Source organism: Thamnophis elegans, chromosome 13 (assembly GCF_009769535.1).
Source record: "Thamnophis elegans isolate rThaEle1 chromosome 13, rThaEle1.pri, whole genome shotgun sequence".
Lineage (NCBI taxonomy): Eukaryota > Metazoa > Chordata > Lepidosauria > Squamata > Colubridae > Thamnophis > Thamnophis elegans.
The window spans coordinates 12,688,827-12,707,646 of NC_045553.1; the positions used below are offsets into that span (position 1 = coordinate 12,688,827).

General features: G+C 43.1%; 1 protein-coding gene across 1 annotated transcript in view; it reads right to left on the reverse strand.

The window, feature by feature from the left end:
- The window catches only part of ADGRD1 (adhesion G protein-coupled receptor D1), a 160,126-nt gene extending 159,551 nt beyond the window's left edge, over positions 1–575 (reverse strand). Inside the window, exon 1 of the mRNA XM_032229623.1 lies at positions 58–575. Coding sequence (XP_032085514.1) covers positions 58–111 — 54 coding nt within the window. The 5' untranslated portion in view covers positions 112–575. The remainder of the gene's footprint in view (positions 1–57) is intronic.
- Between the last annotated feature and the right edge of the window lie 18,245 nt (positions 576–18,820).

Sequence of the window (18,820 nt, forward strand, 5' to 3'; positions counted from 1 at the left end):
GAAAAAAAATTAAAAAGAAAATTAATAATAAACGCCACAGGTTTTCAAGACCATTACCTGAAATAAAATCCACAACAAGAGGTAGCAAAGTTGCACCAGCCAAGCTGCCATGATCCTTTGTCTCGTTGCAAACCAGAAAAATGACGCTGGGGTGAAATCTCAGATCACGGTGATCATAATATCATTAATAAGGAAACTTCCAGTTTTCCATCACCATCTGGTCATCTTCTTGTTTTTTTCAAAGGGTGTTTTCTAATCATCCATACAAGACCATTCCGTCCGACATTCCGTTTGGGGGAAGGAGAGGGGGGAAAAAATCGAAACAAAACCCAACTCTTCCCTGAGGTCTAAGAATTAAAGAGTTTCAAAACGTGGCTGATAAATCCATTCCAGGAGAAGAAAAAAGGAAAAAGGAAAGAGGAATAATGAAGAGAGGAGGGGGAAAGGGGGAGAATAAACTTGGGATGATTACAGAGGCAGGTTTTCTCTTCTCCAACTTTCGCTAACGGCTTTGCCTTTTTTAGATTTGTCTTCATTTGATCAGATGTCACTGGGGGGAAATGGAATTTGGCTTGCTTTCACACACACGCACACACAAAAAGAGAAAGAGAGAAGAAGGTGCCTCGGAGAGTAAAGAGTTTAAATATTTTTTTCTTCGGGGCCAAGAAGGGGAGGGATTGTGTGGTGTGAAGTTGTTCGTTAATAGGGAGACCTGACTGTCTCAGGCATACACACCTCCAGCCCTCACTCTCCGGAGTGTGGAGCAAAATCAAAGTGATGTCAGACTTTCTCTTCAAACTTTGTCCCATTTGGGTATTCTATTTATATCACATTACCAACAAGTGGCTTCCTCTTCTGGGTCCTAGCACCAGTCAGTTAGAAAGAACGAGAGCCAGAAGATGTGAAGATAGCCAGGGAAGAAAAGAAAAAACAAAACAGAGGGATAGAATCAAGATCACGTGAAGGGTTAATACCACTTTACAAAGCCTTGGTAAGGCCACACTTGGAATACGGCATCCAGTTGTGGTCGCCACGATATAAAAAAGATGTTGAGACTCTAGAAAGAGTGCAGAGAAGAGCAACAAAGATGATGAGGGGACTGGAGGCCAAAACATAGGAAGAACGGTTGCAGGAACTAGGTATGTCTAGTTTAATGAAAAGAAGGACTAGGGGAGACCTGACAGCATTCTTCCAGTATCTCAGGGGCTGCCCCAAAGAAGAGGGAGTCAAGCTATTCTCCAAAGCATCTGAGGGTAGAACAAAAAGCAATGGGGAGAAACTAATCAAGGAGAGAAGCAACTTAGAACTGAGGAGATATTTTCTGACAGTCAGAACAATTAATCAGTGGAACAATTTGCCTCCAGAAGTTGTGAATGCCCCAACACTGGAAATCTTTAAGATGATGGATAACCATTTGTCTGAAGTGGTGTAGGGTTTCCTGCCTGGGCAGGGGGTCGGACTAGAAGATCTCCAAGGTCCCTTCCAACACTGTTATTCTATCCTATCCTATCCTATCCTCCCTTTCACTGCACCCCATTCAATCCCATCACCAGCCACAGGTCTCCATTCAATGCAAATGTCATTTAGGGAAATAGGGGAATGAGGCCTTTAATTCCCATGTGGCTGGTGGAACTCCCTGCCACAAGATGCAATCAATGGGCTTTGATGTTTTAGCCACAACAGGCAGCTGGGTGACTTTGGACCAGTGCCCCCCCCCATTCACTCCAGCCTACCTCACAAGGTTGTTGTTGGGAAAGCAGGAAGAGGAAATCTCAAAAGTTGGAAACTAATCAAGGAGAGAAGCAACCTAGAACTAAGGAAAAATTTTCTGACGGTGAGAACAATTAACCAGTGGAAGAACTTGCCTCCAGAGGTTGTGAATGCTCCAACACTGGGAGTTTTTAAGAAGAGGTTGGATGTCCATTTGTCTGAAGTGTTGTACGGTTTCCTGCCTAAGCAGGGGTTGGACTAGAAGACCTCCAAGGTCCCTTCCAACTCTGTTTTTCTATATCTATACAGGAGAGAAAGAACCAAGAGGAAGGCTTAAGGTTTATACATCGATGACTTAGAGGTGAGGTCATATCATTTCTTTGATAGGAAAGGGATGCTGAGGCTCTGAAAAGAATGCAGAGAAGAGCCACAAAGATGATTGGGGGGGGGGGGGGGGGCTGGAGACTAAAACATAACTACGAATAGTTGTGGGAACTGGCCATGTCTTGTCTAACAAAGAGAAGGACTAGGGGTGACACGTCATCTTCCAATACTTGAGATGGGCTGTCAGAGAAGAGAGGGTCAATTTATTTTCCCACATACTTGAGGGCACGACAAGGAACAATGGGTGGAAATTCTTCAGAGGTAGATCCAACCTTGAACTCAGAAGAAATTTCCTGACAGTGAGAACAATGAATCGGTGGAATGGCTTGCCTCCAGAAGTTCCATCACTGCAGGTTTTTAAGGAGAGATTGGACAGCCATTTCTCTGGAATGGGTCATTAGGATGGACCAGAAGACCTCCACTGTCTCTGTCTCTCTTTTTTTAAAGGATTTTATTGAATATCTATTGTTTACATTTTGTTAGCGCTTAATAAACATTGTGTTATCTGGGTTATTCAATGCGCTTAACAATACAGATTGCATTGTTAATCTCCACCTCTTTTTCCCCCCAACCATTGGTAAAATAACGTCCACGTTAAATAATACTCTGTGTCTTCTTTCTGTTTAATCTTCAGCGTAAGTCTGTCCATTTATTCACAATCTAGTATTTTTCTCATTATCTCTTCGTCTTGCCATGTTTCGTCTTGCCGTGTTTCCAATATAGCAACAGCAATAGCACTTTCTAGAAACTTATATACCACTTCACAGTGCTTTTACAGCCCTCTCTAAGCAGTTTACAGTGTCAGCCTCTTGCCCCCAACAATCTGGGTCCTCATTTTACCCACCTTGGAAGGATGGAAGGCTGCGTCAACCTTGAGCCTGTCAGGGTCGAACTCCAAGCTGTGGGCAGACTTGGCTTGCAATACTGCATTCCAACCCCTGCTCTATGATGGATGGATGGATGGATGGATGGATGGATGGATTGAAGGAAGGAGGGAAGGAAGAACAAGAGCAAGAGCACTTAGATGCCACTTTACAGTGCTTCCCAGCCCTCTCTAAGCAGTTTACAGTGTCAGCCTCTTGCCCCCAACAATCTGGATCCTCATTTTACCCACCTCGGAAGGATGGAAGGCTCAGTCAACCTTGAGCCTGGTGAGATTTGAACTGCCGAATTGCAGGCAACCGGCAGTCAGCAGAAGTAGCCTGCAGTGCTGCCTTCTAACCACTGCGCCACCACAGCTGTTGTATATTTGTGCAAATATAATCCTCGCTGTTGTTAAGACGTGCAATATTAAATATATTGTTTGCTTATCAGGTTTTTCTGATATTATTCCTAATAAAAACAGTTCCGGTTTAAAATCTACATGTTTTCCTATCATCTTTTCTAACCACTTATGCATTTTTGGCCAAAAAAAAATTGCTTTTACACAAGTCCACCACATATGATAACTCTGTTAGTCTAACCAAAGGAAAGACTGGGGTGACATTATAGCAGTCTTCCAATATTTGATGGGTTCTCCTCACACAGAAGAGGGGCTCACCCTGCTCCCCAAAGCACCTGAAGGCAGGACAAGCAATAACAGGTGAAGATCATTTGAAGAGAGATCCGGGCTGGAGCTAAGGAGAAATTTCCTAGCAGTGAGAACAAATAATCATTGGGACAACTTGCCTCCAAAAGTTGTGGGTGCTTCATCGCTGGAGCTTTTCAAGACAACATATAACTTTTAGCTGTACAATTTGGGACCCTTTGAATATAGCTGTGGGAGGAGGAATGGATTTCCAGAGGAAAAAATTGCAGGCTGCAGGAACCATTTGTACCACTCAGGTGACCCTGAAGAAGACACCGATGAACCTTCGAGTGCAAGTACTCAGTATGGCTTGTCTAGAGAAGACCAGGGGAGACATGATGGCACTGTTCCAATATCGGAGGGGCAGAGGGGGGGGGGTCAACCTGTTTTCCAAAGCACCGGAAGGCCAGACAAGGAATAATGGAAACTGAACAAGTAGCAATTCAACCTGGAAATAAGGAGGAATTTTCTGACAGTGAGAACCATCAGCCGATGGAACAGAAGTTGCCTTCGGAAGTTGTGGGAGCTTCATCCCTGGAAGCTTTCAAGAAGAGACTGGACTGGCCTCTGTCAGAAATGGTGTGGGGTCTCCTACTTGGGCAGGCGGGTTGGACTAGATGACCTCCAAGGTCCCTTCCAACTCTGTTAATCTGTATCTGTATGACCTGGATGACTGGGAACCTCTACAGACTTTTAGCTATACAATTTGGGATGAAGACCCTTGGAACGGTGGGGGAGGAGGAATGGATTTCCAGAGGAAAAAACTGGAACCATTTTCACCACTCAGGTGACCCCGAGGACACAGAGAAACCTCCAAGTGGCCCCAACGACCCTCTAAAAGGATGCAAATGACCAACTGCCTGCAAGGAGTATAAATCCTTCTGCTCCCCACCATCCAGTCAGAGCTGAAGAAGCTTCTGGGATGAGAAGTGAAACGTCTTCAAAAGAAAAAAAAAACAAGGAAGTCCAGTTGCCTCCTGAAAAAAGCACCTTGGGGTGACTCCAAACACCCACAACTTAAATCTGCAGGTTTTCTGCTCTCAATGACCCCCAAATCCCAACTACCTGAAAAGCAGCATGGTTCTTGGTTTGCATGAGGACAACATCCTTGAAGTTTCACGGCCTCCATATTGTTACATAAAGCTTGGTGTTTATTATCTGAACCTTTTGTCAGCTGTGGCTAATAATCCAAGCGGTGTCTGCTTCATTAGTTGCTCAAGAGCACCACCTTCAGGCGGAATTATGTAGGTACACATTAAGGAAGCATTTTTTATTTATTTATTTTATTTTATTTTATTTTATTTATTTATTTATTTTATTTTTTATTTTATTTATTTTATTTATTTTATTTATTTTATTTATTTTATTTATTTTATTTATTTTATTTATTTTATTTATTTTATTATTTATTTTATTTATTTCATCAAACATGAATTAGATAACAGATATAAGTATAAAACAAGTCGTTATTTTCTGCAATCAAGTTTGGAAATCAAGTCTGGGGCCGAACAGAACCAAAATAGAAGTTTATTTTGCTTTCCTTATCCGGACAGGAAACCTAAGGAGTATCAGGAGGCAAGCAGAAACAGGAAACGGCTAAATTCATGGACAGTGCAGTGATGATTCATGGTGGACAGAGCTCACCATTGAGTTAGGTATAGTACTAGAAAAATATAATAAGGGAAATTTTATATTTAATGTTGCACGTTTTGATGGGAGGAAGTGTAGGAAGTTATCACCCAGCCATCTCCCAGAAAAATGAAATATCCTAGGAAATATTGAAAAGGCAGAATATTTCTCTGGATGTGAAAAGAAAGAAACATGTTTTAAAAGACAGAATAGCTGCCTGTAGCTTCCTGCCCATCCCCACTTTGTTAATGGGCCATTAAGAAGGCCAAGCTAGTCCACTTTACATAATAAAGACTTCTCCACTTCAGCTACAGGAAAGCATAATATTGGCCCCAACTGACCACATGGCATCTGAGAACTCAACCAAACCTGGATTCAAAACACAGCCCAGAGAGTTCCCCCTGCATGGCCCTATGGGAGTCTGACAACCAATCAGAATACATTTCTTACACAGAATAGGAAACAGAGAGGTGGGACTGAACAGGTTATAAAAAGCCTAGCAAGCCCCTCCCTCAGCCCTTCTCTTCTTCTCCACCAACATTGAAGCATATGATCACCTTTTCTGATCAGGAGCTCAAGCCATGTGGTCCTGTCCACCAATAAACCATCTTTCCAAGCAGCCTCCATGTCTCCAGTGTCTTTTTCCCCACTTGGAGATTTTCACAGTATTGTGAAAATGAGGAACGGCTGAGAGAAGAAGATGTAATTTAAAAAATATATTAAGATTGCGCAGAAATTGATAGACTGACATTAAAGGTAAAAGAGATACAGAATACTTTCAAATATAGAATATAGAGGTAGGTAGGCAGGCAGGCAGGCAGGCAGGCAGAGACATAGAGACGAGACGAGACAGACAGACAGACAGACAGACAGATCTTGCCATTGAATCTTCCAAAAGAGAATCTTTTCTTTCTGGTTGCAACAAAGTCGATGCAATGTATTTTAAATACGGAATATTTGACAACGAAGCTCAGAAACATTGAGTATTTTTCCAAAAGGGTGGCTTGCTTCCAAATCCAAGAAAACAGATCCAAGGTACATGGACTACTTTAAGGCAAACATACCGGGATGTGGATAAGAGAATCAGAGAGTTCCCCTGAAGATGGACTCCAGCACAAGTCTGAAAACTCGGAAGACAAATTGGACCCAGACTGAATACTGCATTAGAGAGCCCGTTTGGTGTAGTGGTTGAAGAGCCGAGGTGGCGCAGTGGTTAGGGTGCAGCCACTTCAGCTGACTGTTATCTGCAGTTTGGCGGTTCAAATCTCACCGGCTCAGGGTTGACTCAGCCTTCCATCCTTCTGAGATGGGTAAAATGAGGACCCAGACTGTGTGGGCGATATGCTGACTCTGTAAACCGCTTAGAGAGGGCTGAAAGCCCTATGAAGCGGTATATAAATCTAACTGCTATTGCTATTGCTATTGCTAAAGCAGCAAGCTAGAAACTAGGGGGTTGTGCATTCTAGTCCCCTTTTGGGCTCAAGGTTTAGAATAGAATAGTGCTGGAAGGGACCTTGGAGGTCTTCTAGTCCAGTCCCCTCCTCAAGCAGGAGAATCTATACCATCTCAGACAAGTGACTGTCCAGTCTCTTCATAAAAACCTCCAGTGATGGTTTCTAGAGGCCGACTGTTCCACTGGTTAATTGTCCTCCTTGTTAGGAAGTTTCTCCTCAATTCCAGGTTGCTTCTCTCTTTGATTAATTTCCATCCATTGTTTCTTGTCTTGCTCTCTGGTGCTTTGGAGAATAATTTGACCCCCCTCTTCTTTGTGGCAGCCCCTCAAATGCTGGAAGACTGCTATCCTATCACCCCCAATTCTTCTTTTCTTTAGACTAGCTAGACCCAAATCCTGCAGCCGCTCTTCGTATGTTTTAGTCTCCAGGCCTTTGGTCATCTTAGTTTCTCTTCTGTGAACTCTTTCCAAAGTCTCAACATCTTTTTTGTAGCATGGTGATCGGTATTGGTTGCAGTATTCCAGGACTAGTCTTCATTTTATAAAGTTGTACTAATACTTCATGTGATTTTGATTCTATGCCTCTGTTTGTACAACCGAGGATTGTATTAGCTTTTTTGGCGGCGGCTGCACAGTGTTGGCTCAATTGGGGGACCTTGGGCCAGTCCTTTTCTCCCAGTGTTTTTCTTTCAAGAAGGAATCCAGGGCAAGCCACCCCCAAAAAACCTTGCCAAGGAAACTGCCAGGACTAGTAGAAGTGGTCACTAGGAGTCTATATTGAGTTGGAGGCACCCCCCCCCAAAAAAAACACCCCAAAATAAACCAATGCATTAATCTAGAAGATGTAAGGACTCCTACTTCGGTCAGGGGGATCAGACTAGAAGACCTCCAAGGTCCCTTCCAGCTCTATGATTGGACGATTGTAACATTCATGGACTCCATGACCCATCCTGAGAACACAACTTGCAAACAAACATGCCAATATTAAAATAGGTAAAAGTAAAGATTTCCCTTATACATATGTGCTAGTAATTTTATATATATATATGTAGGTCTCTAGTTGTTCGGGTTTTCTCCCGTGTAGAATTGGAGATGTCTTGGCGACGTTTCGACGAAGTCACATTCGTCATCTTCAGGCTGCTGCTGACTACTTCAGGTTTGGTGTTTCCAGGAGTTTCCAGGAGTTTCCTGGAAACACCAAACCTGAAGTAGTCAGCAGCAGCCTGAAGATGACGAATGTGACTTCGTCGAAACGTCGCCAAGACATCTCCAATTCTACGCGGGAGAAAACCCGAACAACTAGAGACCTACATACTAACACCCGCGAAAACCTCAGAAAACATATAAATATATGATATATATGATTTTTTTTTGAATAAACACAAACAGAACACAAAAAACACCACAAAGCCATCTTCCATTACAAATTGTAGAAAGTGTGTCAATTGGTTACCAAAAAAACTTTCGTGCATCCCTTCCACAGTCATAACCTATAATTCATATAAAGTTATATATTTTAAATCAGTTTAAAATCAGTTATCAGTTATATATTACTATCATCATACTTCAACCTTCATTTGACTATAATTGTTTTAACATTACATCTTTATGACATGTTCTAAAATATATATATATATTTATTAACAAAGTTTCTAGACCTCCTTTCTTAATCACTGTTTACAATTTATATCCAATTTCCTTTTATCAAACCAGTACATATATATATATACATTATTTTTAACTAAATTTCACTTTTTTATTATAAGCTTTCATACATAACAGAATTTCTAAACTTCCTGTGCTAGTAATTCTTGACTCTAGGGGGCGGTGCTCATCTCTGTTTCAAAGCCGAAGAGCCAGTGGGGTCCAGAGACGTCTCCGTGGTCATGTGGCCAGCATGACTCAATGTCGAAGGTGCAGGGAATGCTGTTCTCTTCCCACCAAAGGTGGTCCCGATTTTTCTTCTTGCATTTTTTACGTGCTTTCGAACTGCTAGGTTAGCATAAGCTGCGACAAGTAATGGGAGCTCACTCCATTACGTGGCACTAGGGATTCGAAACGCCAAACTGCCTACTGCTTTCTGATGGACAAGCTCAGCCTCTTAGCCACTGAGCCACCGTGTCCCTCAATGTTAAAGTAAACATGTCCAAATAATCTCTCTTCCTTTTCTTACACACACATCCCCGAAGCAAAGCAGCAAGCACTTGAGGTTTCGCTTGCGGTAGTTGTTACACAATGGCAACTTCAGAGGCGCATAATTAGGAAAAAAACCCACATTTTCTATGGTGCCAAACGCCAGCCTGTTAGAATTCACGCTGATGGCTTCATCTTCTACTCCTTTCCAAAACCCATTGCCTTTCTGCCCTCCGAGGTGAAAAGAACAACGTGGAAGGTCATTTCCCTAAGAAGAAAAATCCAGTAAATTACATTAGAAATTCAGTTCCAGTAGACTGATTACTAGAAGAACTGGGAGGGAAATTGGGCCAGGAACAATCTGTAACAATGTTATGTGGGATGTTGGAAATAAATATGAAATAAATACAGCAACATCATTGGTATGTTTGATTCTGAACTGGGGATCATGCACCAAATACCGTAAATAAATGCAGTACCAATAAAGGAGAATATTTGTAGCTCAGGGTTGAAATGAGGGGTCCTTGGTGCTCTCTGAGCTTGCTTGTTTTCCTGCTGATGTTTCATTGCCCAACTAGGTAACATCATCAGTGCTAGGAGGGAGTGGGGTTAGTGGAGTGGTGGAGGAGGTGAAGAGGAGGAGGAGGATAGGTTCCGGGGTACTTGCTGGGCTTGCTTATTTGTGGGTAGAGGAGTAGTAGAAAGAGAACTATGGGGGTCCTTGGTGCTCTCTGATGTTGGTTGTTTTCTTGCAGATGTTTTAGTACCCAACTAGATAACATCAACAGTGCTAGCAGAGAGTGAGGTTTGTAGGGAGGAGGAGGAGGAGGACAATGACTGTGGGATTCTTGGTGCTCTCTTTGGAACGAACTACCACCAGAAATCCGGACCTCACCCATTCTCATGGCCTTCAAGACCTGGCTATTCCGGCAGGCCTGGGGCTGTTGACCTCATTGCTGAGGTCCAGCCCTGACCGGAACAAATGTATTTGTGTTGCTTTTAACTTGTCTATTTTTATTTCTTATTTTCTTTTATTGTTTTTTCCCCCTCGCTGTAAGCCGCCCGGAGTCCTCCGGGATTGGGCGGCCTATAAATAAAATTAAACTTGAAACTTTAAACTTGAACTCTGAACTTTCTTGTTTTCTTGCAGACGTTTCATGACCCAACTAGGTAACATCATCAGTGCTAGAAGAGAAAGGGGTTTGTGGAGTGGCAGAGGAGGTGAAGAGGAGAAGGACTGTAAGGCCCGTGGTACTCCCTGAGCTTGCTTGTTTTCTTGCAGACGTTTCATTACCCAACTAGGTAACATCATGAGTGCTAGTAAGGAGGCAGTTTGCTGTCAGTTTATATTCTGGTGCCTTGTCCCCATCAGTGTGGGTGGGGGTGAACTTAGAGATTCTTTGGTTGGTCTGTTTACTGATGGCTCTTCGGCAGTTTCTTGATTGGGGTATTGCTTACTTGTTAGTTGCTCTGATGTTAACCTTGGAGTTAATCTATGCTAATCCGAATGCTGATTGCTGGTGGAGAAGTGCTGGAATCTTTTCCTCTTTTGGGCTGATTAGTGATCAAAAGAGATAATCAAACAGCATCCTTACTAGCATTGATAGTTGGGTAATGAAACATCTGCAAGAAAACAAACAAGCTCAGAGAGCACCAAGGACCTTACAATCCTCCTCTTCCTCCTTCTCTCCTTCTCTGCTACACCACAAACCCCACTCCCTTCTAGCATTGATGGTGTTGCCTAGTTGGATAATGAAACGCCTAATGACTAAGCAGCCACCAGAAGAAAGAGTTGGCAAAACAGCTCAGTTCAAATTGGATCTGACCGAAAAGGAGGCTCAGCAGAAGCACTTCACTGAGGACTAGGAACATAGGCTTTCCAAGCAGAGGGAAGACCTGCGGGAGTGCAAGGCCAAGTACTGGTGCCTGGAGGCTCAGCGGGCTGAGATGGTCAGCCAGTTCCAGACTATGATGCAGTTCCACTGGAACGAGGCCCTCTTCGCCACCAGCCTTCGCCCAAAGCTTCATACCAGGAGGCCGTAGCAGACCCCAAGTCAGAATTTATGCCCCCCTCTGACCCGCACAAAAAGACCCCAAAGGGGGAGACTCTCTGCAGCAACACAAACATTCATTGCACATATCCATCCCAGGAGCCGTAGTCTGAGGACCCCTGATTTAGTGCAATCTAAAAAATGCAAATAATTTTCTGCAGACCACCAGAATTTTCTCACAGACCACCAGTTAGTGACCGCTGCATTAGAACATTGCCAAAACCCTGTGAAATGTTTTAGTCTTATGATTTCTGAAGTCTTTTTGGGATGATCCATTAGATTATCTGTTCTTACATACCAAGAAAAATCTGAGCTTCCCTCCCTCCAAAGAACCGCAGAACAGAAGTGAGCAATCAGAGATCACACACAAGGTTTGGGCAACTAAGAAGAAGTTAGCAACTTCTCGAGACTTTGGCAACAACCTGTTGTGTTTCAAAGAGAAATTGACAGTCATGGTGAGTGGAGTTTCCTGTTTATTTCTAAGAAAAGAAACGCAGGAAACAAAACCATGCTTGTTGTGTTAAGACTCTCTCAAACGCACCACTCCCTTTAGCCCAGTGTTTCTCAACCTTGGCAACTTGAAGATGTCCGGACTTCAACTCCCAGAATTCCCCAGCCAGCATTCACTGGCTGGGGAATTCTAGGAGTTGAAGTCCGGACATCTTCAAGTTGCCAAGGTTGAGAAACACTGCTTTAGCCTTTTTGTCAACATCAGATTATGACAACACCCTCAGAAGGTACATGGAGACCCTGAAAACCAAAACAAAAATGAGGGTTTTTTTAAGGATACATATTCTGTCATTGGAAATAAGGATATATTTTCTGACAGTGAGAACAGTCAACCCATGGACCAGAAGTTGCCTTCAGAAGTTGTGGGAACTTCATCCCTGGAAGCTTTCAAGAAGAGACTGGACTGCCATCTGTCAGTAATGGTGTAGGGTCTCCTGCTTGGGTGGGGAGATTGGACTAGATGTCCTACAAGGTCCCTTCCAACTCTTTTAATCTGAATCTATCTAAGATGATCAAAGGCCTGGAGACTAAAACATATAATGAACGGTTGCAGGAACTGGGAATGGCTAGTCTAGTCAAGAGAAGAACCAGGGGAGACACGATAGCAGTCTTTCAATATTTGAGGGACTGCCACAAAGAGGAGGGGGGTCAAGCTCTTTTCCAAAGCACCTGAAAACCAGACAAGGAATACTAATGGATGGAAACTGATCAAGGAGAGATTCAACCTGGAAATAAGGAGAAATTTCCTGACAGTGAGAACAATCAACCGATGGAACAGAAGTTGCCTTCGGAAGTTGTGAGAGCTTCATCACTGGAGGCTTTCAAGAGGAGACTGGACTGCCATGTGCTGGAAATGGTGTAGGGCAGTGGTGGGTTTCCATTTTTTTTTTACTACGGGTTTGCTCATATGCACTCAACACTTCTGTGCATGCGCAGAAGCATCCAGGCAGGTGGGCAGAGCCTCCCACCGCTGCCACTACCAGTTCGTCCGATCCAGGCTGAACTGGCAGAAACCCAGCTCTGGGGTAGGGTCTCCTGCTTGGGTGGGGTTGGACTTGATGACCTACAAGGCTCCTTCCAACTCTGTCTGTTAAATTGATTGGAACAATCCACTTGCATTCCGCTTTCCCTTGTGAATCGCTAACACTATGCACAAGGACGTCTTTAGAGCTTGTATAGATCCTCTCAATAACGCTGCATTGTGGAATTGGGAACTGCCGTGTTTAAAGCAGTAACCAACCCGCCCCCTCCAGGAATTGCAGGGAGCAAAGCTAATCAGATGTGACACAGAGGGCCTCTTAGAAAAATTGTCTTCCATCACGAGTGGAGGAAAAACTATCTGCTTGCCATTATTCAGATCGGCTCAGCTCCCATCACATAGAACAAACTAACTCCATCGGGGGCCATCCCTAATTAAAATGGTCCATTGTTTTGGGCATTAAAGGGGTGGGACTATCGGAGTCTCATTGCGGGAGGCGGCCCAAGCCAAATTCCACAATCATTTTTTGCAAGAGGCTGCCCAAGTTCTGAGTATCTCCAATTATCTCCAGCCGATACGGCAAATGGGATTCTTTTAATTCGAGACATCGAGAGGTCAATGGGACGGCGAGGCTGACGACTCATTTTTCCTCTTAATGCCCCCTTGTCACCAATAGAGCGGCCTTCCTCCTTTTCTCCTTCGTGGTCTTCTTTCTGTTTGCCATTGACGTTTCCAATCAAGCCGTATTTTATTCAATGCAATCACGCGCAATTGATTCTACTAATTCTTCGCTGGAGGGCAGCCTGTTAATTGCCAGGCAGACTGAATTTCTCCCGGGCCTTCAATTTCCTAAGTTTTGGGTCTGATCGGAAAACGGAACTGAGGAAATTGAGAACTGGCATTTAAGTTGCTATTAGTGTCTGTCCGTCAATGGCCAAGGATGCGCTGTTTCTATTATTATTATTATATACTTTATTCATTAAACATGAAACTCAGACAACTGAACATTCAAAAATGCATTACAAATACCATTGACTGGTGCTAATGGTTGATACAGTTTGCTGCCAGCTTCCTAAGTATCAACCAAGGACTTTCTTAAAATATAAGATTTTCCGAGGTTGTTTACTATTGTTGTTGTTGTTGTTATTACATGGTTAATCTTTGGTGAGATTCACAGCCTTTGGGGCTGGTTGGTAGCTCAACAGCTCGAGTCCTAACCAAGGACCTAGGAACTGTTAAGGTAACGTCGAAGGATATAAGCTGTTCCAAGGAGGGTGGTTTTTTATAGAATCAGAATGTTCAAGTCTGATAAATTTAAAATTTCCAAATAGTGAGGTAGCCCTTTGGGTATTGCTCCAAGGGCTCCAATTACAATCGGGACAACACACGATTTCTTTTTCCACAGTCACTCAACTTCAATTTGCAAGTCCCGGTACTTTGTGATTTTTTCTTGCTGTTTATCTTCAATTTGGGCATCTCCAGCAGGGACGTGCAGTCACTAGAGGCAAGGGAGGCGTGGCCTCACCAGTCATGAGGAAAAGGAAAGAATTTTTTTAAAATAATTAAAGCCAAGGTAGTTGCTGCCAGATTCCAAGTCACAGTGACTTGGAGTCTGCTTAGTGTTAACTATAGGAGGAGGCGAGAGAACTATGGGCCTCCTGTGCATAAGGAATTTTTCGCCTTTTAAGAGTTAAGCAAGGGTTATAAAGCAAAAAATTTCATATGCAAAGGAGGCACGTGATTCTCCCACCTCCTGATCTGGGAGCAGCGAATCATGCCTTGCACTTGAGCGACTGCGCAATCTAGCAGCAGGAGCCTTGCTTGTAAAATGCACCTGTGTTGGAAAAGTTCATGCTCTGAGCAAGTTCAACTCTCCACTTTGCATCGCAGGAGCCGCCAAGAGCAGAACCATCAGAAGACTTAGAGGTCTCTTATTTCAAAAACTCTCCCTTAAGAATGATTAAGTCTGCATGAAGACATTATTATTATCATCCCCAACATGGTAAATTAAAGCAATCTGCATATGGAAGCCACTTGGGAATTTATGGCCAACAAACATGGTAAGCAAATATGGGGCTACTGAGAAGTAAAGCCCACAGACTTAACTGCTGGGCTGGCTGCAGGCTGGGGCAGCAGGCGGGTGGCGGCCTCGACGGCGAAGGGGCACTTTGCATCGTGGGAGTATAGTGCACCATACCCAGGCAGCCCAGCCCCATACCCGGGTCTGCAGCAAAGGCGCTTGGCGGCTCCCATGATGCAAAGTGCCCTGCCACCGCCGAGGCCAACATTCACGCCGCCGCCAATGCCACCGCCCGCCCATGGCATCGGCGTGAATGTCAGCCTCGGCGGCGACGGGGCGGTTTGCATCACGGGAACTTCATTGGCCGCTGCTGCTGCTTCCTCCACTGCTGCTGCTTTCCCTTCTGCCCTGACCGCGGCTTATGCCACGTTCGGAGTGCTGCCCTTTCGGAAAGCCCCACCGAAGCCCCAGCACTGTGTCCGCTATAGAGCGGGACGCGTCCTGCCTGTATGGCAGACACAGCGCCGGGGCTTTAAAGCCATGCCGCTGTGTCCGCCATAGAGCAGGATGCATCCTGCCTGTATGGCGGACACAGCGGCGGGGCTTCAGTCGGGCTTTTCGGAAAGCCGCGCCAGGGCTTTGGCGGGACTTTCCAAAAGCCTTGCCGAAGCCCCGGTGCTGGCAGACATAGGGCGGTAGACATATGGTGGCTTTTGCCCGCTTGCCTCACCAGCCATAAAGCTCACCGCACATCACTGATCTCCAGGTATTGCAATGTCAATGAACCATACTTTTTTCTTTTCAATTATTGTTATGTCAGGTGTGTTGTAGGCCAAGTGCCTATCAGTCTGGATTCTGAAGTCCCACAAGATCTTGACTTTCTCATTCTCTCAAACCTTCTCAACCTGATGGTCCCACTGGTTTTTGCTGTACTCAAATCCAAACTTTTGGCACAATTTCCAGTGAATGATCTTAGCAACGCAATCATGGCATTGTAGGTAATCAGTTTGTGAAATTTTTCTGCACCCACAGATCAAGTGGTCGACTGTCTCATCTTTCTCATTACAGTGGTGACATTTGCTGTTGGTGGTAACATGTTGAATTTTTGCCTTCATGTAGTTTGTGGCTAAGGCTTGTTCTTGAGCTGCCAAAATAAAGCGTTCTGTTTCTTTTTTCAGTGCTCCTGATCTTAACCAGTTCCAAGTTAGCTTTTGGTCAGCTTTGCCTTCAATACTTTTCAAGTATTGGCTATGCATAGCTTTGTTTTTCCAATTTTCAGCTCGCTTCTCAATTACTTCTTTCTTATATTCAGCTTTTGACAGTTGTCTTTAAAAGGCCTCCTTTATTTACTTCCTTAATCATTGGTTCTTCACTTTTCTGGATGTAATCATTCAAGCTGTGTTTTTCTACTTCCACAGTCTGTTTTACTTGTAGGAGTCCTCGACAAACCTCTGCTCTTGGTAGATATAATCAGTCAACATCACTTTTAGGATACAAAGCATGATTCATTGTCATAAGCTTCCTTGTTTTTCTGTCCAAATTGTCCAACTCCATCTGGGTCCAGTCAATTATTCCTGCAGAATATCGAATCACAGGTATAGCCCAGGTATTTATGGCTTTTATGATGTTTCCTCCATTCAATTTGGACTTTAATATCTTGCGAATTCATTGAATGTATTTGGCTGAAGTTAATTGCTTGACTTTATTATGCATTAAGTCAGAGGCCTCTAAAATCCCCAAGTACTTGTAGCCTTCTTCAGGTTTTACTGCCTTTATCATTTCTTCATTCTCAAGTTCTATTCCATCATCTTCTATGATCTTGCCTGCTTTGATTGCCATTGTTGCACATTTGTCAATTCCAAACTGCATACCAATGTCTTGGCTAAATTCTTTTGTGCTTTCAATTAATAAATTCAGTTCAGCTTTTGTTTTACCAAACAGCTTCAAATCATCCATGTACACCAAGTGCGAAATTTTCAGTCCTTTCTTTGCAAGTTCGTATCCACAGTTCATCTTCTTCAAAATGATTGTCAGTGATAGCATTGAGAGTATAAAAAGTAGGGGTGAAAGGGAATCGCCCTGGAAAATGCCTCGTTTAATTTCAATTTCACCCAGTTCTTCTTCATTAGTTATAAGCTTCATTTTCCAGAGGTTCATTGAAGTTTCCATGAATTTTTGTATGTTGCTGCTGATGCCAAAGATTTTCAGGCATTTCTTGATCCAGCTATGGAGAACTGAATCAAACGCTTTCTTATAGTCTATCCAAGCCATGAACAGGTTGGTTCGTCTTTTCTTTGAATTCTTTAGGATTAGCTTGTCAATCAGCAGTTGGTCCTTTGTTCCTCTTGAATTTTTGCAGCATCCTTTCTGTTCTACAGGAAGCAAGTTATTTCTTTCCAAGTATCCATAAATTTGGTTTGCAATAATACCAGTGAGGAGCTTGTATGTTGTTGGCAAACAGGTGATTGGCCTATAGTTTCCAGGGTCCTTTCCTTTTTCTTTATCTTTTTGGATCAAAAATGTCCTTCCAGTTGTCATCTATTCATCATTTTCAGGTGTTTTTAAGATCTGATTCATTTGGGCTGCCAATCTTTTGTGCACACTTGTAAGTGCCTTTAAACAGAAGCCACGTAACTCATCTGGTCCAGGTGCACTTCAGTTCTTCACTTTTCTTGACTGTCTTTGCACCATTTCTTTTGTTATTTTCACATCTTCCATTTTATGCACTTTAATAGAATCCTCAATCTGTTTGATCCATTTTGCATTTCTGTTGTGGTTCTTGCTGTTTTCCCACAAATTCTTCCAGAATTTCAGAGCTTTCTCTTTATCAGGCTTTTCATTTGTTGTTACTCCATCTCCACTTTCTAAGCTCTTATAAAACTGGTGCTGATTTGCTCTGAACAGTGAGTTTTCCTTGAACTGAGTTACTCGGTTTTCATACCTTTTAATCTTTTCAGCAATGGCAACAACCCTCTGCTTCAGCTCTTCAATTACTACCGCAATCTCCTTATTCTCCAAATCGTATCTTACTTCCAGGCTGCTTTTGACCTGCTTTTTCTTTAGCTGACCTTGCCTTAGGTTCTTCAAGTTGCTCAAGTCTCCATGAAATTTTTTGATCTTCAATTCCAACCAAATTTTCCACTTAGGCTTCCTCCTCTTGCCTCTTTGGTTCTTTTGTATTTTCAAACCCAATTCTTTGGTGGTTATGAAGGCTGCTGCATACATCAGCTGGTTTGTTTCAGCTAATGTAATGATTTGAATGGTTTCCACAGCCTCATTGACCTTTTTTAGTACCTTTCTCAATTCTTTCTGGTTCACTTGGTTCAGCTTTGGCAAATGTGTTCTTTCGGCATCTTCCATTTGATGCTTTATTTTCTCAGCTAATTGAGCAATATCTGTTGGTGTTTGTTCTTTAGTGTTTCCTTGTTCTTTATCTTCATCCATCTCAGCATCCTCTTCCTCCCTTTCTTCCTCAGTTTGCTTTTGAGTTTGCAGATCATTCTTGATGTTACTCTTCTTCGTTGGTATACTCAGACCATTAGTTGCTTTCTCTTCGATTCCTATTAATTCTGCTGTAGTGAAAAATTTGTGGCTTGTTGGTAGCTCAACAGCTTGACTCCTAACCAAGGACCTAGGAACTGTTAAGGTAACGTCGGAGGATATAAGTTGTTCCAAGTAGGGTGGTTTTTTGTAGAGTCAGAATGTTCAAGTCAGATAAATAATAATAATAATAACAATTATACAATTGTATCACAGCGGCCAGTTGTTTCGCCGGATTTGGCATTGGTTACTAGTCGGGCCCCACCCAGGGGCCTAGGACGTCATAACGTATTTTCGTAATATGCGTGCAGATCCAAGCAGTGCGGCTTTTTGCATTTGACTGATGGTGATTTTGTCAATTTTTAACTGTTTTAAATGTAATTCCAGTGCTTTTGGAATAGCACCCAGTGTGCCAATTACCACTGGAATTACCACTGCTGGTTTGTGCCATAGTCGTTGAATTTCGATTTTTAAGTCCTGGTATCTTGCGATTTTTTCATGTTCCTTCTCGGCGACCCTGCTATCACCTGGTATTGCGATGTCTATGATTGTGACCTTATTTTTCTCAACCAGTGTGATGTCTGGTGTATTATGCGCCAGTATTTTGTCAGTTTGTATACGGAAATCCCACAAGATCTTGACCATCTGATTTTCGGTGACTTTTTCAGGCTGATGTTCCCACCAGTTTGTTGCTGTTTTAATATTATAATTTTTGCACAAATTCCAATGGATCATTTGTGCTACTGAATTGTGCCGCAATTTATAATCAGTCTGCGCGATTTTTTTACAGCAGCTGAGTATGTGATCAACAGTTTCATCAGCTTCTTTGCAAAGTCTGCAATTG